At 40.3% G+C, this 26,020-nt stretch overlaps 1 protein-coding gene across 7 annotated transcripts in view; it reads left to right on the top strand.

The window, feature by feature from the left end:
• The window catches only part of arhgef12 (Rho guanine nucleotide exchange factor 12), a 105,854-nt gene that overhangs the window by 13,841 nt on the left and 65,993 nt on the right, over nt 1–26,020 (top strand). For all 7 annotated transcript variants that reach the window (XM_031905189.1, XM_031905188.1, XM_031905187.1 and 4 more), the window contains 1 exon segment: nt 10,778–10,801. In XM_031905189.1, coding sequence (XP_031761049.1) covers nt 10,778–10,801 — 24 coding nt within the window.

The following is a 26,020-nucleotide window of genomic DNA, read 5'->3' as shown; positions in this document are numbered from 1 at the left end:
CTTATCTCTTCCGCAAATGGTTTCAGAATATCAATGTCTATGACTAAAAGTTTTAAAAACTATGTGTACACTATCAATATTTTACAAGTCAGTTTTAAAGTCAACTTTTTTTTCCCCTTTCCATTGTTACCTTTTTTATTGTGAAACTGTACCAAAACAAGCTGATTGGAAACCTTAGCTGAGGGATTTTTTCTGGTATACTGGCTTCAATTGCGAAATGGTCTATCCCACCTGCCTCTGAGGGACATGTACATATAATACAGGAGAGGCAAAATTGAGGTGTATCTATGTGCATGCCACACATATGCATAAAGCAGATGAGTGAGGAAGCTATGGGACACGGCACTAGCACTTCAACCATGCTGCCTTGACTCTGTGTACAGTGGGATGTTGCTGAAGCCTGTGATCCAGAAGCTCTTACTTATTTTAGCAGAAGCACCTGCTCACTTCCCATTGGCAGTGGCCAAGCAAACATAATTGCTTTTGGCAATCAGCGAAAAGATCTTGAGGGTCTTCTTGTTTAAAGGACCAGTAACACCAAAAAATTAAAGAGTTTTAAAGTAAAAGAAATATAATATACTGTTGCCCTGCACTGGTAAAAGTTGTGCGTTTGCTACAATAACTCTACTATAGTTTATATAAATAAGCTGCTGTGTAACCATGGGGGCAGCCATTCAAGCTGGAAAAAAAGGAGAAAAGGCACAGGTTACATAGCAGATAACGGATAAGCTCTGTAGAATACAATAGTGTTTTATCTGTTATCTGCTAAGTGCCTGTGCCTTTTCTCCTTTGAATGGCTGCCCCCATGGCTACACAGCTGCATTCTTTATATAAACCATAGTAGTGTTTCTGAGGGAAACACCCCAGTTGTACCAGTGCAGAGCAGCAGTACATTATATTGGAATTTCTTTTATACAGTTGAATTTTTTGGTGTTACTGTTCCTTTAAACTGAGGGAGGAAACATTTTTTATTCTTAGCTGTGATGAAAGAAATAAAGTATATATCTAAGTGACTTCTTTTGCACAATATCATAGCAAAACAACATGTTATATGTGACTGCAGTTCCCCGTTTGCTACTTTTAATATGAACTGCTTTCGTACGTATATATTAATTATACATTGTCTTTAATAACCATAAATTGTTCTGTTAGTGTCAATGGGAAATGCTTTCAACACAGCAAATATTATTTTGGCTCTCACTTATGGTTAAATGTATATATGCATTTAATGAGTATTCAGTATACACAATATGTTTAGTCCTCACGCTGTGCTTTTTATATAAGACAGCACTAAAGGAAAACAAATTCTTTCTGAAAAGTACTTTGCATGTTATTGTCGTTACTGCTCACTGTGAAACTCCTTTTGGTTCATCCAGCAGAAATGGAGTCTGAGCAGTCATTGCGTATTTCTCTTATTGTTCTAAAGAAAATTTAGTGGAATACTGCTTATATGAGGGGAGACGATTTTTCATAAATTGCAAGTTCAGTTCTGTACATTAAAAAAAAAATTAGATAATCAACTCTTACACCAGAACTGCTCTTAGCTCTGACTGCACAAAAGGAACATTGATTGCTTCCTCCACCCCCTGCTACAGCGAAGCCCCCACACCCCTCCCACAACAACTTGTCAAAGCCATCCAGTCTGTTTCAAACTTTAGAGGAGAGGGCTTGGAAATTTTCTGTGGCCGTGGGTCTTCAGTCCTGTCATTATGAATGGCTGCTCTGTGCTGCTTTCATGACATCAGCTGTGAAAATACAGAGACAATAAAGGAGTGTACTACCTTTGTCGACAGCAAAACATTTACAATGCTTCAGGTTTCCAGACCTAAATAGACTCTTCTTATACAGAAAGTCTGTGAGTCCAAGGAGTCTGTAACTGGCTGTAGGACCTGCTTGCACCCCTTGTGTACATATATATAATGGGGCATAGAAAACTATCACTATAGGTATGGGATGTGTTATTCAGAAACCTATTATTCAGAAAGATCCATAATATGGAAATGCCATTTCCATAGAATCCTAATTAAAGTTGGCGACACGCGTTCAGATTTTAGTCTTCTTCCGATAAACGATCAGATATCAGTCGTATGTTTAAATGCAACCATCTGAAACTAACATTCAGACTAAAGATTGTAGGATACAACCCTAAAAATACAAATTGGAGGATGTTCTTAATATTAAATAATTGGCAGACACCAATTGTAGAAATAATAGAAAAATCCCTTATCCAAGGTTCCAAGCATTCAAAAAAAAAAAACAAAAAAAAAAACTTAAGGGTGAAGACACACTGGGCTACTAGTGGCAACTACTTTTTCCATACTACTTAACTCCAGAAAATACCCAGCCATAGACAAGTGAGAACTGCTGCTGCTAAAACACACGTACAGACCATTATCAGTAAATGATCAGCATTGTCTTTTTTAGTAGCCGTGACAAGTAGCTGCTACTAGTAGCTCTATGTCTCTCTGTGTTTTTTTTTTGTTTGTTTGTTTTTTTGAATGCTTGGAACCTTGGATTTTCTGGATAAGGGATTTTTCTATTATTTGAAATACCATACCTTAAGGCAGGGGTCCCCAACCTTTCTTGACCTGAGCCAAAGTCAAATGTAATATGGGAACAACACAAGCATAATAAAAGTTCATGGAGGTGCCAAATAAGGGCTAAGATTGGCTGTTAGGCAGCCTCTATGCACACTATCCGCTTACAGGAGGCTTTATTTGGTACAGGTAAAGGACCCGTTATCCAGAATGCTCGGGACCAAGGGTATTCCGGATAAGGGGTCTTTCCGTAATTTGAATCTCCATACCTTAAGTCTGCTAAAAAAAATCAATAAAACCTTAATTAACCCCAATAGTATTGTTTTGCATCCAATAAGGATTTTTTATGTCTTAGTTGGGATCAATTACAAGGTACTTTTTTTATTACTGCAGAGAAAAAGGAAATCAGTTTTAAAATTCTGGATTATTTGATTAAAATGGAGTCTATGGGAGACAGAGTTTCCGTAATTCGGAGCTTTCTGGATAACGGGTTTTCAGATAAGGGGTCCGATACCTGTAGTAAATTGTGTTTTTATTCAACCAAAACTTGCAAGCAAGTCAGAAATTCAGAAACAACTCCCTGGTTTGGGGGCACTGAGAGCAACATCCAAGGGGTTGGTGACATGTTGCTCATAATTCACTGGTTGGGGATCACTGCCTTAAACCTAAATGTAAAACATTAAATAAGCCCAAAGGATTGTTTAGCCACCAATATGGATTCATGCAGGCTACTTATGACCCAAGAGGGGCAGTTGACTGCATTGGCAAACAGTAAAAGTAACCTTTGCAGGTTTTGGCCACATTTCCATCTCCTGCACGCAATAAAATGATTTCCTGATTAATAATGTGGGGTTTGGTTATTTGGGTGTCTGTAACTTTGGATCTGTAGCTTCATTTCTCATGCTGCAAAAAAATTCACTTTTCCCTCTCTGTTTAAACGGCAGGTCAAGCAGGACACGACTGCTCACCGTGTTTTGCAGATGAGTGCAGCTTTAGTATATACAGCATTTTTGTCTGCTAAATGGTAGTAAAACAATTTGTGGGAAGCCTTTACTTCCTGTTTAACACTTTAAATGCCAAACAAATTTTATACTTTATTTTCATAAATGCCACACATTTTTTTGAGCATTTTGTGCTCATTAACTTTAGGGGCATTTCCTGGGGGAAATTTTAGTTTACCTAGAAAAACTATACAATGCATTGCAAAAGTATCCTCTTTGCTAGTTCTTTATTTTACTGGAATACAAATCCTACAAATCTCTGATTTTTTTCATTTCAAAGTACTGAAATTCAGATTTTGTTTTTTGAGTGATATTTTTTCTGTTAAAAATAATTTTATGGTCTACTTTTGCAACAGTAGTGGCATGAAGTATTTTGAGATAAGTACATACAGGCATCTCATGCTGTTTCTGAGAAAGTTTGGCCCATCATCTGTCTCTATCAGATTTGTTTGTATGTTCATTTAGGAGCATGACACTCAGTTTTCATATAAACATAAAGAGATGAAGATAAAACTATTGCAAAAATAATTTCTCCAACCAAAATAAGTAATACAGAGTAGTACTGATTCAATAAAATCACTATACATACAATACATCTGATAAAAGCAATAAAAATAATAATCTCCCAAGAGATTAAACGCCAGTCTTCTGTGCAATCAATTTTTTATGGGCACAAACAAACAATGTCCAGCAATGGCAAACTTAAAATGCAGTAAAACATTAACAATTCAATAAAAGTAAATTAAAAAGAAGAAAAAAACCAGTGTGTTTAGCACTCAGGTAATTACACTGGGCAAAAACAAATACAGTAATGGCCAAAATTGTTGGCACCCCAGAAATTTTTCCAGAAAATCAAGTATTTCTCACAGAAACGTATTGCAGTAACACATTTTGCTATACACATGTTTATTCCCTTTGTGTGTGTATAGCAAAACATGTGTTACTGCTATAATTTTCTGTGAGAAATACTTGATTTTCTGGAAAAATTCCTGGGTTGCCAACAATTTTGGCCATGACTGTATTTTATACAGTGTAAAAAAAAAAACCGCGCGTTTCCACATATTAACTTCTGTACTTTGCGGTGATTCCCTAAGCACTACTTGTTTACCTCCTCTGCTCATTGGTGGCGAAAATACTAATTAGCAAATGCTAATTTATGCTAATTCAGATTTGGTTGGGCCAGGACCATGGATTTGGCCAAAACCAAACCCTGCCAAAAATGCCGAATACCGAAACGAATCCTGGATTCGGTGCATCTCTACTTTGAATTTATGTTTAAGGGCATGTAAACCCTATATTTTCTTACCATGTATATAAGTTGGGCACTTCTCTTCCACACTGCATCATATGTACTGCGTATATCCTTTCAATGTGGCCAGCATGTTGCAGTGTAAATATGCAGTGCAGTAAATGGCACTGCCTGCAGGTTTGTTAGCTTTGGCAACATACAGTGGCTTGCAAAAGTATTCGGCCCCCTTGAACTTTTCCACATTTTGTCACATTACAGCCACAAACATGAATCAATTTTATTGGAATTCCACGTGAAAGACCAATACAAAGTGGTGTACACGTGAGAAGTGGACCGAAAATCATACATGTTTCCAAACATTTTTTACAAATAAATAACTGCAAAGTGGGGTGTGCGTAATTATTCAGCCCCCTTTGGTCTTGAGTGCAGTCAGTTGCCCATAGACATTGCCTGATGAATGCTAATGACTAAATAGAGTGCCCCTGTGTGTAATCTAATGTCAGTACAAATACAGCTGCTCTGTGATGGCCTCAGAGGGTGTCTAAGAGAATATTGGGAGCAACAACACCATGAAGTCCAAAGAACACACCAGACGGGCCAGGGATAAAGTTATTGAGAAATTTAAAGCAGGCTTAGGCTACAAAAAGATTTCCAAAGCCTTGAACATCCCACGGAGCCCTGTTCCACCGATCATTCAGAAATGGAAGGAGTATGGCACAACTGTAAACCTACCAAGACAAGGCCGTCCACCTAAACTCACAGGCCGAACAAGGAGAGCGCTGATCAGAAATGCAGCCAAGAGGCCCATGGTGACTCTGGGGGAGCTGCAGGGATCTACAGCTCAGGTGGGGGTATCTGTCCATAGGCAACTATTAGTCGGGCACTGCACAAAGTTGGCCTTTATGGAAGAGTGGCAAGAAGAAAGCCATTGTTAACAGAAAACCATAAGAAGTCCCGTTTGCAGTTTGCCACAAGCCATGTGGGGGGGTGGGGGGGGGGGGGAGCAAACATGTGGGAGAAGGTGCTCTGGTAAGATGAGACCAAAATGGAACTTTTTGGCCAAAATGCAAAATGCTATGTGTGGCGGAAAACTAACACTGCACATCACTCTGAACCCACCATCCCCACTGTCACATATGGGGGGCAGCATCATGCTTTGGGGGGGGCTTCTCTTCAGCAGGGACAGGGAAGCTGGTCAGAGTTGATGGGAAGATGGATGGAGCCAAATACAGGGCAATCTGTGAAGAAAACCTCTTGGAGTCTGCAAAAGACTTGAGACTGGGGCGGAGGTTCACCTTCCAGAAGGACAACAACCCTAAACATAAAGCCAGGGCAATAATGGAATGGTTTAAAACACAACATATCCATGTGTTAGAATGGCCCAGTCACAGTCCAGATCTAAATCCAATGGACAATCTGTGGCAAGATCTGAAAACTGCTGTTCCCAAAGGCTGTCCATCTAATCTGACTGAGCTGGAGCTGTTTTGCAAAGAAGAATGGGCAAGGATTTCAGTCTGTAGATGGGCAAAGCTGGTAGGGATATACCCTAAATGCCTGGCAGCTTGAATTGCAGCAAAAGGGGGTTCTACAAAGTATTGACTCAGGGGGCTGAATAATTACGCACACCCCACTTTGCAGTTATTTATTTGTAAAAAATGTTTGGAATCACGTATGATTTTCGTTCCATTTCTCACGTGTACCCCACTTTGTATTGGTCTTTCACGTGGAATTCCAATAAAATTGATTCATGTTTGTGGCTGTAATGTGACAAAATGTGGAAAAGTTCAAGGGGGCCAAATACTTTTGCAAGCCACTGTAGAATCTATGATCTATGACACAAACAGGATTATATTTTATCTGGTGTTAAAGCTGGCCATATGTGGCAAAATAAAACTGCCCATTCAGCCCCTTTGGAACGAGTAAGCATCTTATCTGCCTGTGTATGGGTCTTCCTATCGATAATGACCTCATAGCCACATTGATGCAGTCCTCTTCCAATCAACTGATATGTAGATATGCAAATTGGTAAAAGATGGATTTTAATGTGTATGGCCATCTTAAAGGGGATGTTCACCTTCAGACAGTAGTCAGAAATTGGAGAGCCCCTATCAGAATAAAAAAAAAAATTGTAATTTTTGTGTGTTATCTTTATTAGTTAAAATTTTTAGTTTTGAAGCTACAGACCAGGATCAACACTGTTGCTGTCTGCTCTCACATCCCTCTCCAGAAGGATTGCCGACACTAACTTGCATTCTGCCCACTGAACTGGTTGCTGCAAATACCTTCCCTCTCCTGCTTGCATTTCAGATTAGCTGAATCTTACCAGCCAGTGGTATCAAATATAACCAAATGAAGCAGGAGAGGCAAGGCCACAGGACCAGTTTAGTGGGATTTTTTTCTTTTTTGGGCTGCTGGCAACGTCCTGGTCTGAGACATCCCCTACAGAGAGAGCAAAGAGCAGATCAGTGAGAGTTTTAGCAGCGTTGTTCCTACTCTGTAGCTTTGAAACATATCGTTTTAAATCAGTGCTGTCCAACTTGTGCGGTGCCGAGGGCCGGAATTTCTCTAGCATACATGGTGGAGGGCCGCTAATGGAAGCCAGTTTTGACCACTCCCCTTTTTTAAACCACACCCACTTCAAACCACACCTATTTTATCACAATGGTGGTAGCACAGCAAAATCCCAAATGCTTGGTCCTTACTGTGGGGATATCAACTGTCATTCATATGTGAAAGAATTATATTATGTCATATTAAGATATACCCTTAAATTCCATATGCCTCCTCCTCCCCTGTGGATAGCACAGCAACCCCTAGTACATAATTACACACCTTAGGGACCATTTAATGGCTATTTCCAACTGCTAACAAACTCCCACAACAACCCCTGCCAGGTTCACCTCCCACAAGCAGCATAGGGCAAGCAGAGTATGGCACACACAGGCAGCACTCTGCCTGTCCTATGCTGTCTGTGTGCCATACTCTGCCTGCCCTACCCTGCCTGTGTGTGCCATACTCTGCCTGTCCTATGCTGCCTGTGTGTGCCATGCTCTGCCCGCCCTACCCTTCCTGTGTGTGCCATACCCTCCCTGCCCTATGCTGGCTGTATGTGCCATACTCTACCTGCCCTTAGCTGCCTGTGTGTGCCATGCTCTGCCTGCCCTACCCTGCCTGTGTGTACCATACCCTAACTGCCCTATGCTGTCTGTGTGCCATACTCTGCCTGCCCTACCCTGCCTGTGTGTACCATACTCTGCCTGTCCTATGCTGCCTGTGTGTGCGCCATACTCTGCCTGCCCTTAGCTTCCTGTGTGTGCCATGCTCTGCCTGCCCTACCCTTCCTGTGTGTGCCATGCTCTGCCTGCCCTACCCTTCCTGTGTGTGCCATACCCTCCCTGCCCTATGCTGCCTGTGTGTGCCATACTCTACCTTCCCTTAGCTGCCTGTATGTGCCATACTCTACCTGCCCTTAGCTGCCTGTGTGTGCCATGCTCTGCCTGCCCTACCCTGCCTGTGTGTACCATACTCTGCCTACCCTATGCTCTCTGTGTGTGCCATACACACAGGCAGCATAGTCCAGGCAGTACCTACATACTGAGGTGTGAACAGGTGAACAATGGTGGTGATTACAGCCTGAGCCTAAGGTGTGAACACTGCAGGGGGTGAACAATGCAGGTATTAAAAGGTGTGAACAGTACAGGGGATTACATTTTTAAACAATACAGGAGAATTACAGCCTGAATCTGAGGTGAGAACCATGCAGGGGGCCAGTTAATCTCAGTACTGATACCATTTAAAGTTTACACTAAGGTAAGCCATCAAAGCAGCCAGACAGGTGGGGGGCCACACACCGCAGGCCGCCAGTTGGACAGCACTGTTTTAAATAGTCCCCTATAAAGGGAGGAAAAAGCAGCTCAGAAGAGTTTTAGCACCACTGATCCATATCTTATATGGTTTGTAGGTTCAAAACTAAACATTTAAAATTATAAAGATGATTTACAAAAATGCTTTTTCAGTCGGACAGGGGCTGTTCAAATTCAGACTATTGTCTGTAGGCGAGCATCCCTTTTAAAATACTGTTGTTCTACTGCATTGAAACAGTTCAATTATTTTTGTATGTTGGCAATTTGCATACATCTTTTTGATAGGTGGCAAAAAAAAAAAAAAAAAAATCGCAGTGCCCTGATGGAATTTTTGATGAATTGAAAACTTGACCTGTAATACGGTTTACTTAGATTAGGATATTTGGCACTAATGCAGTTTATATGTCAAAGCTAGATATATCGTTTCACAATGAAAGTTAGTGTGAAGATTTGCATTATTAAAACAGTATGTCGTCTTATGACATTTGTCACAAACCGCTATGTTGTAGAACTTGCCTTGCAAAATAAACAGGGATTATCTCGTCATAGGAGATGTAAGAGTGCCACACCATTTGGCTTACTCTGCTGACAGCACAAACAATCTTTGAAACACAATAGCTTTAGAACAAGGGAACTGCCATTTAATGGTGAATTGTTGTTCAGATCAGCTTGAATTACTTTAAAACACAGCCTTTTCCATAAAAAAGGGCATTTGTGCACCACGTCATTTGTTTTGTCTGCAACAAAGCTTGAAACTGCTGTAGCTACAGAATGGAACATCACCCACGTAGGACAGAAGCCCATTTCAGTTACACTCTACTCTACTCAGGCAATATTGAGAATTGCCTCTGCTAAAACACACATAGAGACAATTATCAGTAAATGATCAGCATTGTCTGTTTATTAGCTGTGACAAGTAGCTGCTACTAGTAGCTCTGTGTGTCTTTACCCTTACCTGCTTTTAGATAACCTGTTGTTTCTCCTACTCCCATGTAACTGAAGGAGTCCCAAACCAGGATTTCTTACTATTGAGTGCTATTCTGATATCTACTACAGCCGTCAGGTAGCTGGTATCTTGCCATTTTTCTGCTGATCGGCTGATGCGGAGAAAGGGAGGGGGATTGATATCACTCTAAATTGCAGCTCAGCACTAAAGTGTGATTGAAATGTATCAGAGCATAAGTCACATGGCTGTGGCACCCTGGCAAGTTAAAAATATGGCTAGCCCCATGTGAAATTTCAAAATTGAATAAAATCTGTTTGGGTTTTTAAAAAACCTATTTCAATGCAGGATTCTGCTGGAGAAGCTCTATTAATTGATTTATTCCTTTAAAGGAGAAAGAAAGGTAAAAACTAAGTAAGCTTTATCAGAAAGGTTTATGTAAATACAGCCATAAGCACTCACAGAAATGCTGCACTGACTTCTCTGTCAAAAGATTTCTTGTGTTTGTAATTCATGTGCCAGAGATACGCAGCTCTCTGCTTTCTCCCCTCTCCTGCTCCCTCATCCCTGAAGAATGCTAAGAACCTCCCCCCCATTGGAATGTGGATCTGAGCCAATCAGCAGGAAGCTTCCTCATAGTCTTACAAACTGAGCATGTACACTTGGTCTTGGTGCAGGAGTGAGGCATTATGGGAACTTTATTTACAGCTCTGCGTTTTTTCCTCCTGTTTGGCTTCTGATCATCTGAACAGGTGACATATGGGGAGACTTAAGGGCACTATTGAGACAACTGAAGGTATGCCTGCACCTTGAGATTAACTCTTTACTAGCCTTTCCTTCTCCTTTAATGAATGAATTTACATATATTAATCTGAATCAATATTTCTGAATGAAGGGAAGGAAATTTATACTATTTTCTACAATAATTAAGAGTTGTTTTATTAACCAGGAAATGTAAAAAATAAGGAAAATTGTCTTCTTTACCTTGCTGAATTGTAGCAATATACGTCTGAGACAGCTGTTCTGTGTGTTTTCATATTAGAGAAATATTTGAAGAATTCATTTTTTGGTAAAGTGTTTTTCTCTTTGCTCCCACTGACTTAAACCATCTTCTCCCCCATAAAGGTTTTTTTGTTTTTTTTTTATATAGTTTCTTGACCTATCATTCTTTTCTTTTATTCTAGGTTTCACTCCAGAAAACCAACCAGGTAATTAAAGCAAAAACGTATATGCATGTGTGTTTGTATTGAAACTATATTTTTATTTTTCTTGCAGCGAGGGATGCATGATAAAATAGTAAGCGATATGTACATTTAAGAACCACTGACTCTAAAAAAATTGAAATTTAACTTGCAATACTTTTTATTTCTATACACGAGTTTTATTTATGCAAGAGAGTCTTTTTTCCCCTTCTTTATAGTACTGTTGTGTTTTTACAGGGTTTTGCTATCAGTGTTGCTGAGCCATCTTTTACTTGTTATCTTGACAAAGCCCAAACTGGTCTTTTGTGATAAATAGACCTAAGGTGGTACTGCATTTGCCGAGTTAAGATATTTTTCACTCTTGTATGGGCTGCTACGGCCTACCTGTTTGGCCAGATAACTATTGAGCAGGTTTTAAAATGCTGGGTAAAAAATTGCATTTGGACATTGATGCTCCTCTTCCTATGGTTCTGCATGTGTCTGTTAAAGAGATACTGACACCTAAAATTAAACTTTTTCAAAATATATCATTACACTGTCTTTGCATGAGCTTTATAATTTTGCTATAAAAGTATTTGCCCAATGCTTGAACATTACCTATCCTGATCCCCATTGTTCCTCTATGAGAGGGCTGCCATATTTGAGTCTGTTAGCATTGAAAGCTGTAAGTGACAGTCAGGTTGGAAAAACAGTCAGGTTTAGGAACTTCAAGCAACGATAACTTACAAAAGCAGCCCTATCAGTGAAAAAAGATCAACATGACCTATAGGCAACTTTTTATGTACATTCATATTTTGAAAAGTAGTTTTTTCGTGTCAGTATCACTTTAAAGGACATGTAAAGCCATACATTGTAGGCAAATGTAATCAGTTGGGCATGTCTCCCTCACCCAAATGGCATAATTTGTACTGCATATGTCCCCTCTGTTTTCTAGCACCATCACATTTTCCTAAAGCAAATAGCAGCTTTCACCCGGTGGCCATTTTGCCTCTGATACATAATCAGTTACATTTAAATCTAAAAACAGCTCACACTGGCAGAACTGTCTCCGATAAAAGTTCTGCTTTGTTTGAGCTGAGCCTAGGAGAGGAGGTTAGGAGAAAAAAATTGAAGCAGACAGCTAGAGCTGAGTTTCTATGGGAACCAGCAATGCTATCTCTTTACTGGCTGCTAGACTGAGGGGGGGTGTTTAGTAATCTGAGCTTAGAACAACTGAGCATGCCCACAAGCCAACAGCCAAAGCAAATTCCTGAGGGTGGGGGCCGAGTGGGTTACAGGAGGAGAAGCAAATCTAAGTGATCAAAGGAGATGTAAATGTTAAAACACAAATCATATATATAGCCTTAGACTACTATTCTCTACACTTTACACTACCTTAATTTTCAATATAAGACTACCTTAATCTTTAATATAAGACTACCATAATCCACCCTGTCCAGCGCTTCCCCCTGGTGTTTCACAGTCGCATGTGCCATGTTTGAAAGTTTTTCAGGAGGAGCAGAAGCCCCCACCCTCCTGGGGAAAAAAAAGCCTGCTCATGCACAGGCTGGCTCCTGCTGCCTCCAGACATGCGCAGAAGGGCTCTCCACTTCGACTAGACTTGTCGGAGTAGTGAGAGACCTGAACAGGAAGTAGGGGCGGAGCTTCACGCTGAACAAGGAAGGAGAGGACTCGAGTAGCTTGTAACTCAGCAACCAGGTCAGAAAGAACAGAGGGACAAAGGTAGGCAATCTGGAAAGCTGTTTAGAGTAATTTTAATAATAATAAAAAAAGGTTTACTTATTCTTTAAGGGGATGCTGCAGCCTTACTATTAACCTCTGGACAACCAGTGTGACAGGTATTGAAAGATTTCAAAGAGGCTGTTCACTGATTACATTTTTGTGTGTGGTGTTTACATGTCTTTTAAATCTGCAAACAGCATACACACACAAAGACCTTTATTCAGCATACATTTCATCAAGAATACAGGCTGACACAGGCAGAACTGTCTTTGATTAAGGTTTTGCTTTGTTTGAGCACTGTAGGTAAAGCTGAGCTCAGGAGAAAAAATTGAAGCAGACGGCTAGAGCTGAGTTTCTATGGGAACCAGCAATGCCATCTCTTCACTGGCTGCTAGACTGGAGGGCGTGTCTGAGCTTAGAACAACTGTGCATGTTAACTGTTAACATCTGGACAACCAGTGTGGCAGGTATTGAAAGATCTCAAAGAGGCTGTTCACTGATTAAATTTGTGTGTGAGGTATACATGTCCTTTAAAATCAGTCTGATCAGCTTGACATGGCTCACTGTCATGCATTTCTAGAACCATGGCCCTATAGACTGAGAAGGCATTGACTTCCCATAATAATGAAGACTTTGAACTGGACACCTTCCGACCCTTCTGACTTGTAGCCAAAATGTCTGTCAGGTGACATCTTGGATGCAGAGTTATGGCTAGAACATGGGCTCTAACAGTAACTCTGCATCTAAGATATAACGAAAAGACATTCATTTCTTTTATTTAACATCTTTATTAAGATCAGATTTGAAAAACCATTAGTCTAGCGTACAGATGGAAATGCCTCAGAAAGTACTAGTACTAAAATAAATCTCACAGGACCAAGAAAGACCTGACATGTTAATGCAAACCGTTCTTTCTCCTATCTGCAAAATCATGTGTATTGGGCCAATGGCAGTTTGTAACTATGGCTGGGAAGCAATGTTCCTTCCAAAGATACTGCGACTGTTGTCCCAGAGGGACTCCAAACAGCACATTAGTGTTGCAAAGCTATGTGGAGTGTACTTAGTTCTTTAGGATCCCACTTATGCATGACAAACCCACCAAGATCTAGTCACACTATCACTGCTGTGGATTATGACAGCTATCAAGAGTGCACTCAAAGCAAGGCTTAGTGGAGGATAGAATCCTGTATCTTATCCTGGATAGAAGGCTATATACTAGACAACTCTGCAGTTTGTTTCAAGAGAAATTTAAGACACAGTTCTTAAAGGGGATGTTAGCATTAGGACAATATTCTGAATTTGAAGAGCCCTTTTTTAATTCATCTTTATTTCTTAAAATGTTTTGTTTTGAAACAGAACAGGATCAGCACAGCTAAAACTCCCTCTCCTCTCTCTTTGGAAAGGATTGCAGACACCAACTTGCACTCTGCCTTAACATGAAGTTGACACTGTACTGGTTACTGTGCAAGTCTTCCCTCTCCTGCTTCATTTGCATTTCATTGATCCAGTTGGCTGAATCTTGCTAGCCAGTGGTATCAGAGATATGTAAATGAAGCTTTGCAAATTTTGCAGAAGGGATAAGGCATGCAGAACAAGTTTTAAAGTTTTTTTAAACTTTTTTTTTTTTATTATTTGACTGCAATGTCCTGGTCTGGAAAATCCCAAATCCCCTACAGAGAGTGCAGAGAGCCAATCTGTGTTTTAGAATCGCTGATCCACAGCTTACATGGTCTGCAGCTTAAAAAAAATATTTAAAATGATAAAAATTATTTACAAAAATATTTTTTTCTGAAAGGGACTGTTTAAATTTGGACTATTGTCTGAAGGTATGTATGTTTGTATAGTTTTATTTATATAGTGCTTTTTTGAACATAGCACTGTACAGCAGAACAATAAAAGGTGAACATTCCCATTAATTTGCTATTATCTAGCACCATGACAAACTAGTGTTTTGTCAGATTACCTGGTGATGGGGCACCCCTCAAGCAAACATAATAGCTTGGAGCTTTGACCACCAACTGCTTAGCCAGGTATAAGGATCCTGTTAGCCCTTTTTTGTGACTGATGCCATTAACATATTTTCTTAACTCTCTATACTACTTGTATTTTTTTTTTTGTATATTCTTTATTTTCAGTTTTGTATTTATACAGTACATATCAGAACTGAACCGCTTTTTACTATAGGCATGATAGACACTTCATATATTGAGATGAGACAAATATACTTAAATTATTTGCAATCATGCGTGATATTATACCAGTTTTCATAATATTCTGCTTTAACAAGATTATTTACAATAGCTTTTTAGTATTTATTATACTTAGTTAAGCTGTGACAGTGTTGTCTCCTGTTGCTGTCAATATTACCCTGTTGTTGTCTGATATGGTACTGAAGGAAAAAAGAATGGTAAGGAGGGGGAGGGAAATAACTTTTTCCAAAAACCAGAGAATGAAAGGGGAGAGAGAATATCCATAATAAGCGGAACAGGACTTGGAAGTGCTCAGTCGCTCAGCCGCTCCGTTATTAACCTCATATCGTTTCCAGCAGTTAACGTTTGACCTTTTCATATAAATCTGCTTTTTAGTAGTGCTCCTAGTCCGGTATCATTCATTTATCTTTATAAGATTCTAGGAACATAACCCATGGGGACCATGTCAAGACAAATTTGTCTGGTGTTCCCTGGACATTACTAAGTAGTTCTTCCATCCGCATTACATTTCCCATCTCTTTAACCCATTCATTTATAGTTGGGGGGATAGTAGATTTCCAGTGGCGTGGTATCACTGTCCTGGCAGCCCCCAAGCAGAAGCCTAAGAGGGACCTTTTATATTTGGTAACTGAACCTGGCATTTGTACCACCTTGAGATTATTTTATAATTTGTCTCTTGAGCTTTGCAAGCTATAGAGAATTTATGCGTAAGATAAAAGCAATTTCCCCATTGGTCTCCTGTGAGATGTGTTTGCAGCTCCCCCTCCCACCTCCTAGTGAATTTGGGTAACATGGTAGTTTTGCTAGCGGTAAGTAGCTGATATAATATCGAAATTGTATGCTGCACCGGGGTTATTTGTAAGCATAATTCTTCAAAGGGAGTGGGGGGGAGGGTTATACTTTGTTTGTTACCTGGGTCCATCAACCAGTGCTGTAGCTGGGCATGTTTTAACTGAGCCAAGAAAGTATGTGCCTCGTCAGGGCAGATAGTTACCAAGGGGAGTAGTTTGCCATCCTTTAATGCTTGAATGCATACAAAACTCTCATTGTACCTCTTTCCTAGAAAAGTTCCCTTGGTCATACCTGGGGGGAAGTTGGGATTTCCTATGATTGGGGAGAGTGGTCCAGTACGATAGATTAAGGAAGGGCTGCTTTTCAGTAGTTTGTCAGCTTGTAGAATGGTTTCTTTACAGATTATTGGTAAGAGCCCACTATCTGGTCTTTGGGAGGGGGGGAGCCACCAGAGGGCTTGTAGTGGCCTGTCCAAGATAGATTGTTCTATCTGTACCCATCTTTTAGTCTTTTGGTGCTGGAACCATTCTGTTACTCTTGAGAGGACCGTTGCTTCCCAGTATTTTTTAATATTAGGTAGGCCTAGCCCACCTTTTGCCTTCTGGCGAAATAGTATTTTCCTATTAATTCTGGGCTTAGAGCCTGCCCATATAAAAATAGAAAATATTGCATTCAGTTTATCAAAAAAGCTCTTAGGTGGTTCTGTAGGTATTGTTTGAAATTGGTAAAGGAGCCTTGGTAAAATGTTCATTTTTATCAGGCCAATACGGCCGAACCAGGAGAGTTGTAAGGGCTGCCAGGAGTTAAGATCATGGGTTATCTGGGTGAGGAGTGTATGCTGATTAAGTTGATATAACTTAGTTTGATCAGCAGGGATGTTGATACCTAAGTATTTTATGGAATCTTTGCTCCACTTGAATGGGTAATGGTCTTGTAATGATTGTTGTATCAGTGTGGGTAATGATACATTCAATGCTTCCGATTTCCCAAAATTAATTTTGAAATTACTATATTCACCGTATTCCTTAAATTCTTGCATGAGTGCTGGGAGAGATATTAATGGTTGCGTGATGTAAACCAGTAGATCATCTGCATATAAGGCAGTTTTATGGTGGTTGCCCCGTATCTGCACTCCTGATATATTACAGTTTTGTCGTATGGCAATAGCTAGGTGTTCCATGACCAGAGCGTACAGGAGTGGGGATAGGGGGCATCCCTGCCTTGTTCCATTGCTAATTTTAAATGGTTCTGAGAGGCTTCCGTTAATCTTAATTCTGGCCCGGGGGTAGTTATATAGTGCCATTATTCTGTGTATAGCTTTATGTCCTAACCCTATCTGGGCGAGAGATTCCCGGAGGAAGGTCCAGCTGACCCTGTCGAAGGCCTTTTCGGCATCCGTCGACAGGGCCAGCATGGGTATCTTATGTCTCTTAGCATGATCTAGTATTGTAATAGTCTTTAGCGTGTTGTCTTTAGCCTCTCTCTGGGGCACAAACCCTACTTGATCTAGATCTACTAGGTGTGGTAGGTATGTTTTGAGTCGTTCTGCTAGAATTTTGGCGTATATTTTTATATCAACGTTCAATAGTGATATAGGCCTGTAGCTGGGACAGGTTAGAGGGTCTTTCCCTGGCTTATGTATTAAGGAGATATGGGCATCTAACATTGCTGAAGGTGTGCATGGGTTGGAGTCTAAATTGTTGAAGGCATCTAGCATCAGGTCTGATAGTTCGGATCTCAATGTTTTGTAGAATATAGCCGTGTACCCATCTGGTCCTGGGGCTTTTCCAGATGGGGAGGCTTTTATGGAGGATAATAGTTCTGCCTGTCCTATCGGTTCTTCAAGTAGGTCTCTCTCTTCCTGCTTAAGGCAGGGTAGTGCGGTCTTATTGATATATGCTTTTATTTTTTGGAGAAAGGCTCCTTCTGCTATATCTGTGGGCTTTTTAATATTATAAAGATCCGAGTAATATTTATGCATAGTGCTGGCAATTTCTATGGTTTTATAGACAATTTTATCATTTTGTGTTTTGATAGCGGGGATATAAGACATTCCTATCTTTTGTTTGACCGCCCGTGCCAATAATTTACCCGGTTTATTGCTGTTTTCGTAATAAAGGCTTTTACATTTCTGTAAAGCATATGTTGATTTTTTATTTAATTCTGCCTTCAATAATTCACGGGTGGTTGTGAGTTCGGTCAGGGTGTTTTCGGTTAAAGAGTTTTTATGTAGTTGTTCTAGTTTGCTAATTTTCTGGGTAAGGTCTGTAATGAGTTGGGATTGAGCTCTCTTATGTCTGGATCCATGTTTTATGAGTACTCCCCTAAGTACTGCTTTTAGTGCTTCCCATTTTATAACGGGATGTGTTGTGTCTGGGGCGTGTACCTCCTTAAAGAATTTTAATTCAGATTTTAAATCTGAAATACAATCTTTGTCTCTTAAGAGAGATTCATTAAGTCTCCATGTCCAGGCCCTTCGTTCAGATATGGGTAAGGATAGTTTTAGGTAGATAGGGGCGTGGTCTGAGAGAAGTTGAATTCCTATTTTGGTTTCTGTTACCCATTCAAGTGCAGCGTGAGATAGAAATAGATAGTCAATCCTGCTGTATGTTTGGTGGACCGGGGAGAAGTAGGAATAGTCCTTTTCCCCTGGGTGAAATGTTCTCCAACTGTCCATTAGTTGGTTGCTATGGAATTGGGTTTTGATATGTTTTAATTTGTTATATGAGAGGTTAGATTTACCCGAGGAGGTGTCTAATGTAGGGTCAAGAGATACATTAAAGTCTCCTCCAAATATGGTTACACCTTCTTGGAAACCTTCAAGGCGGGTCACTACCATTTCGAGGAATTTATGTTGGTTTTGATTTGGTGCATAGCAGTTTACTAGTGTCGGTATGTGTCCCGAGATATTTAGTTTCATAAGTATGTATCTCCCATTGGGATCTATTACAGTATTTAGGAGAGAGTAGTTTAATTGCTTATGTATGGCAATAGCGACCCCTTTGCTTTTGGAATCTGGGTTGTCGCTGAAGTACCAATTTTTGTAGTATCTATTTTTAAACTGTGGTCTGTGACCCGTCTTAAAGTGAGTTTCCTGTAGAAAAATAATCATAACCCTTTGTTTATGCAAACCTGTGAGGATTTGTGCTCTCTTCATTGGGGAGTTAAAGCCTCGGACATTATAGGAGCAGGTTATGAGGTCAGACATGGTCAAGTCGGTTTCGTAGCGTACACGGATGGGAGCGACTGAGCGACTGAAGGGGAGAAAGAAAAAACAGTAACATTAAGAGCAATGTCATCATACAATTTTCAGACCATTTAACGGTGTGAATTATAGTGCATATCGTAACCTTAATTAACCCATCTATGGTATGGGCTAGGCATTCCTGCCTTAGCTGTGGTAGCCTATGTGGGGGTATAGGCACGGAGGTCAGTAACAAGTGCGAACTATAATATAGTGAGAAAAGGGGTAGTGAGGTATACAAGGTTATATTAACCACTGGGGATAGTGAGCAAGTGCACTAGAGCCATATTAATGATTTCTTTGTGGGCAGCTATTAGTTTTAGTTCAGGCTTTGCTGTTGAGTGTCTCAGGCCTATATTGGCCAAGAGAGTTTAAGGGGCTCAGTTCAGTTCATGTCGAGGTAATTCTTTTCTTTGTTGGTGTGCTTTGGCCACTTCGTGGGGTCCGCTCTCTTTGGGGTCGAAGTTTAGTAGAGATGGTGTTGTTTTGATTGTAGCCAGCTCCAGTGATCCAGTCCCAGGATTCCCAGTCCGGGGTCTCCACTTGTGGTAATTGTAGGCTGTCCAGGAAGGCTGGGATATCTCGGGGTGACCTTATTGTAATAGATTTACCTTCTTTTATCACGATCAGAGCGAATGGGAAACCCCACTTATATCGGATGGCCCGTTCCCTTAGTAGATCTAGGACTGGTTTTAAGGCCCTTCTTTGGCGTAAGGTGTGTCTGGATAAGTCTTGAAATAGTTTCACTTTTGAGTTAGCAAAGTCGATTTCTCCTCTGTCTCTCGCTTTCATCATTATGGCTTCCTTGGTTTTGTAGAAGTGTACTCTGCATAGCACGTCCCGTGGGGTTTCAGATGTTAAGTCTCTGGGTCTTAGTTCTCTGTGGACTCTGTCCAAGTTTATTGTATTGTCAGGGTGCTTACCTAAAAGCAAATTGAATAGCTTGATGACTGTGCTGGTGAGTTCTTGTTGAGTTATGGTTTCTGTGAGTCCTTTAATCCTGATATTGTTTCTCCTGGAACGATTTTCCTGATCGTCCAGGAGGTTTTGTAGGTGTAGAAAGCGTGCTTCATATTGCGCAATAGTCTTGTCCGCCTTAGAGATATTAACTGTGTTAATGTTTACCGCTTTTTCCAGTTGTGTATATTTTTCTGTTATCTCTAATAGCTTTGTGTGTAGTAGGCTGATTTCTGTTTTTAAAGTCGTTTCTGTCTTATGGACCAGCGTTTCGATATCTTGGCGTGGGGGCAGAGAGAGAATGTGTGCTCTTAGTTCTGCGTCTAGTACTGAGGCCGCGTGTTGTTTAGCGGGCGAGTGCATAGGCCCAGATTGTGGTCTGTCATTACCATCGAGCTGGGAGTTAGTTGGGCCCTCTTTCCTTGCTGTTTGAGAGGCCTCTCGTGAGCTTACACGCATTGGGTTAGGCACATTATGATCAGTAAGCGCAGTTTGAGTATCGACTCGTGTCTCTGATTCCCCTGATATTGGGGTGGTGTGTGGGGTGGTTACCGGTTGCCATTCCTCCCCAGAGTCCCATTGTGGCGATGCCGCGGGTTGTGTTATAAGAGGTGCGTTAATTGAAAGCGGTATACTCGCCGTGGTTTCGCATTCTTCCATCGGGTCTGAGTTTTCTTTTTCCTCCTCCGATGCAGTCCTAGTGTCGGTACTGCGCGTTGGGGAGTTCCAAGATGGCGCCTGTTCGCGCGCTTCGGTCTGCACATCTGAGCAAGATACCGAGCGGCGTTGGAAATACTTAGTTAAGTGCGATTTTTGGGGTATTTCCTGTGTCTCTGGGCTTTTGCGACCCCTCTTGGATTTGCCCATGTTTTTTATCTAGCTGTTTTGCCCGTCTGCTAGCGAAAAGAATAGCTCTGTGCACGGAGCTCTCTTCACTCACGTCCGCTCATCACCACGTCCAGGCCACGCCCCTTACTACTTGTATTTTTAATGAAATTTTAACACTCATTTTAACAAGATGAGCATCATTTCACCCTACTAGCCTAGTATATCTTGGTCTTCCTTTAAAGCTTTGGATAAATCCTCCTTGCCCAGTATATGCTTTTGCAGGATATGCCATTGCAACTAGAAGCATAAGTCTTTGTCCTTCATCTGGAAATGGAGAGGACTCTCCAGGGAGGAGTGATCTAGACCTGCAACCCAGTTACTAGTCACTTCTACATTTTTTTGAGAATCTTCAGATTCTGAAATCAAGAAAGGTCATTTGTCATGACCACATAATAGCGAACTTTGTAGACTTTCTATTAAAGTGGTGGTTTACCTTTAAAGGGGATGTAAAGGCAAAAATAATATTGCACTTAATGCTTCTCCACCTAAAAAGAAAAAGATTTGCAATATACTTTTGTTAGAAAATTTGTACCGTTTCTTTAAAATGAACAATCATCTGCAACGTAATTCACCACTCATCTGCTCTCCCTCTAGAATCAATTTACAGAAATCCCTTGACGCCCAGCCAGTCAGCCAGCCAGCCCGCCCGGAGTAGTGAGAATAAATCAGCCCTGCTCTGCATTCCAAAGGGCAGGGAAGCATAGTGGCATTATTTCATGTTTTTGCTTATCATGGAGGCTAAGCTCAGTAACAAACAACCTCGCTCTGTTTTCCTGCCACTTGCAATGTGTAGCAGCGCTGATCGTTACTAACTACTCTGACTGGCGAGTTGTCAGTGGATTTCTGCAAGCCGCTTCCAGAGGGTAAGCAGACGAGTGGTGAACTGAGCTGCGTAAGATAGTTAATTTTAAACAAACGGTACAGATTTTCTAACCAAAATATACTGCAAATATGCTTCTTTTTAGGTGGAGAAGCAATGAGTGCAATTTTATTATTGCCTTTACATCCTCTTTAAAGGAGAACTAAAGTCTAAAATCGAGAATCGTTACAAATGCTTTATTTTGTATACTGAACATAAATATAAAGATTATAAACTAAGCCCAGAGGTTGAGAAGCCTAATTAAAGTAATAAGTTATGCTTTCAAAGTTGTCCAGAGGGGGCCGCCATCTTGTTACTTTGTTAGACCATCTTTTGTAAGATTTTGGGCTTGCACATGCTCAGTGGGCTCTGGGCTGCTTTTGGGAGGCTGAGTTTAGGGAACGTAGTATATTATCAAAACAGCACGTCAGGTAATATCTGCCATAGAAACTGATTAATAATTAGAATCATAATATGCAGACTGCACTGGTTCCTGTTCAAATATAGAGGAGAGCACCATAAAGCAGAATTCTGCTAAAATGCTATTTATTTATATACCTATTTGTTGCACTGGTTCCTGTGTTGCCATGTAATGTAATATGGGTTTTAGAGTTTTTTTGCATTGTTTAGTAAAATTTTTCCCAGCTCTCCAGAGTAAGTGGCTGCATAAATATGCAAAATAATCATCCAATGAGAATCCCAGCTGAGCTGTGTAAATGTTGTTCTTTGTTCCTTCAATTTGATTTGGAAGCATTAAGCACAGTTTACCAGCACTGAACAAGTCTGACCCTTTATCCCCATGTCTGATTCCTGTGTAACATAATAAAGCTCAATATGATGTAATTATCTCTATATGTAAGATAATATCAAAATGGCTGATATAGTGCTAGGAAACTAATTAGCATTCTCATTGGTCAGTTCTCTTGTGTATATAATTTTTTCTTCAACCTCCATAGAGAACTAGGTGGATCCTAAAAAATAATCCACAACTGATACTGGCCAAATTATCCCATTGGTACAGAGACACAGGTGTATCATGGGTACAGGTACATATAAACTAATAGAATCAGTTAACATGTGCTTACACAGTGAAAATAGCTTCTTGCAGCCCCAGGTGCACGCTGTACCCACTGCCCGGGCAGATAAATTCAAAAATGAAGAAAACAGCAGCACTCCGGTTGTTTTGAAAAATGTGAATCTTTACTAAGTGCTTTACTGGCCAAATTATCCCATTGGTACAGAGACACAGGTGTATCATGGGTACAGGTACATATAAACTAGTGCTGCCCTATTATACACATCTTATTACAAGATATTAATAAAAACAAGCTTTAGCATAGTATTTAGACATAACTTGTTGACAACAGACTCCCAAATATTATCATATCTCCATCCCCCAAAATATCCGTTCAGAAGATAATTGTGGCTTTTTCTAACCAAAACACATTCTGAATTCTATCCTTCTACAAACAACTTTCTCTGACGCTTAAATTACACTGACCAAAGCTAAGGTCAGCTGAGCAGACTGGAGGTCCATACACAGCCTGTTAATAATAGTGAGAGCACAAACACTGAACTTAGTGGCAGTCACTTTGTATATGCAAATCAGCATGTCTGGGAAGGAACAGTGTTTGTGCAGAGGTTCACAGTTTGGCCTCTCCCCATGTGTAATGCACATGCGACTGACTTCATAAACACTTTGTTATTGGTCTGTTGTGTGGTTGTGTGTATATATATATATATATATATATATATATATATATATATATATATATATATATATATATATATATATATATATATATATTAAACACAAAAAACAACTCCAGTGCTAAAGCTAATAATGTTGCATGTATGGAAAATTATGATTTACCGTATATACTCGAGTATAAGCCGATCCGAATATAAGCCGAGGTACCTAATTTTACTTAAGAAAACTGGAAAAACGTATTTACTCGAGTATAAGCCTAGGGTGGGAAATGCAGCAGCTACTGCTAAGTTTTAATAATCAAAATAAATACCAATAAAATTACATTAATTGAGGCATCAGTGGGGTATATGTTTTTCAATATTTATTTAAAAAAGAAACGGTAAACTAGCTCTGTAAGCGGAAAAGAGGATCAACAAAAACAATATGAGTACTACTCCACGCTCATTGCACATTGGCAAACTGGCAGCAGACCCGGTCTCGGAGGAGATGTAAGGGGAAATAAGTATTGCTAGTGGGAGCCTTGGCCAGGGCACTGGAGGGTCTGGTTGCAGGTGGCCTAATTTGCGCGCAAGGGAGAGAGGGTGCTAGTCTAGAGGGACTCATGGCACCCAACTCGAGTATAAGGCGAGGGTGACTTTTTCAGCACATTTTGGGTGCTGAAAAACTAGGCTTATACTCGAGTATATACAGTAATTGGTATCACTGAGACCTGGTGGGATGAAAAATGCAACTGGGCTTTTTAGGAGGAACAGAGGGATTAAAAAGGGTGGAGGGGTTTGTCTTTATGTAAAGTCAGATTTAAAGCCATGTAGTAAAGACATTACCAATGAAAACATTGTATCTCTTTCGTTAGAAATTTAAGTAGGGCTGAAGATAGATGACGGGGATGAGACCCAGCTACTGTTGCAAATGGAGGAGGCTTCATAACTGGGTCAAGTTGTTATTATGGTGGACTTTAATTATCCGGACATTGACTGGAGTAATGGGGTGGCCAAGTCAGAAAAAGCTAATAGGTTTGTAAATATGCTAAATGACAACTTTTTATTTCAGGCGGTTCAAGAACCTACTAGAAATGACTCTATTTTGGACCTGGTTATATCTAATAATACTGAACTCATCTCTAACATTTGTGCGGGTGAGCATTTAGGGACCAGAGATAGCAACATGGTCTCCTTTGAGATAATGCTGCAGAGACAGCTCTATAAGGGATTAACTGAAATACTTAGTATAGTATGGTATTAGTATAAGGGCATCTCTGCAATGTGTCAACTGGGAAAGGCTTTTCATAGGGTTAGACACAGAAGGAAAATGGAACATGTTTAAAACATTGCTTTGCAAGTATACACAACAGTGCAGCTATGAGTAAAAAGAATCCCAAATTATTTTTTAATTATGTGAATAGTAAAAAAAAAATGAAGCAAGTAGGGGTGGGAACCTTATTATCAAGGGGGGTTAAGTTGGTTGATGAGAACTGGGAAAAAGCAGAAATTTTGATCTTATTTTTCATCTGTCTATACATCTGACGAGCCAGCTAATGAAGGCTTCCCTTTTAATATGCCCAGTTCTAGTAATTTAGCTGCTGACTTATGGGTCACTCAGGAGGAAATTCTAAAGAGACTTGAACATATAAAGGTAAACAAAGGTCCAGGACCGGATGGGATTCATCCCAGGGCTTAGTGCTGTGATTGCCTTAATGAGCTGAACGCTGTGATTGCCAAGCCTCTTCACTTAATTTTTCAGGATTCGTTGAGGTCTGGCATGGTGCCGAGAGACTGGCGAATTGCTAATGTGGTGTCGTTATTTAAAAAGGGATCCCGTTCTCAGCCTGAAAACTATAGGCCTGTTAGTCTGACATCAGTAGTAGGAAAGATTTTGGAAGGGGTAATAAGGGATAGGGTACTTGAATACATTGCAGTTCACAATACTATTAGTTTTTGCCAGCATGGTTTTATGCGTAACAGATCTTGCCAGACTAATTTAGTCGCCTTTTATGAGGAGGTGAGCAGGAACATCGATGCTGGAATGGCAGTTGATGTCATCTACTTGGACTTTGCTAAAGTGTTTGATACAGTACCTCACAGGGTTAATGATCAAATTGAGGAATATTGGCACTGGAACATAACATTTGTAATTGGATAGAGAACTGGCTCAAGGATAGATTACAAAGAGTGGTGGTAAATGGAACATTTTCTAATTGGGCCAGTGTGGTTAAAGGAGTACCGCAGGGGTCAGTCCTTGGTCCTTTGCTTTTTAACTTGTTTATTAATGACCCAGAGGTGGGCATAGAAAGTACTGTTTCTACTTTTGCTGCTGATACTGAATTGTTCAAAACTATAAGTTCCATGCAGGATGCTGCTGCTTTGCAAAACGATTTGACAAAATTGGAACACTGGGCAGCAAACTGGAAAATGAGGTTCAATGTGGACAAGTGCAAAGTTATGCACTTTGGTAGAAAAAATATAAACGCGAACTATGTACTGAATGGTAGTTTGTTGGGGGTATCCTTAATGGAGAAGGATCTAGGGGTTTTTGTAGATAACAAGTTGTCTAATTCCAGGCAGTGTCATTCTGTGGCTACTAAAGCAAATAAAGTGCTGTCTTGTATAAAAAAAAAAAGGCCATTGACTCAAGGGATGATAACATAATTTTGCCTCTTTATAGGTCTCTGGTAAGGCCTCACCTTGAGTATGCAGTGCAGTTTTGGGCTCCAGTCCTTAAGAAAGATATTAATAAGCTGGAGAGAGTGCAGAGGCGTGCAACTAAACTGGTAAAGGGGATGGAAGATTTAAGCTATGAGGTTAGACTGTCACGTTTGGGATTGTTTTCTCTGGAAAAGAGGAGC

Source organism: Xenopus tropicalis, chromosome 7 (genome assembly GCF_000004195.4).
Source record: "Xenopus tropicalis strain Nigerian chromosome 7, UCB_Xtro_10.0, whole genome shotgun sequence".
Taxonomy (NCBI): Eukaryota; Metazoa; Chordata; class Amphibia; order Anura; family Pipidae; genus Xenopus; species Xenopus tropicalis.
This window is presented reverse-complemented; position numbering and strand designations above follow the sequence as displayed.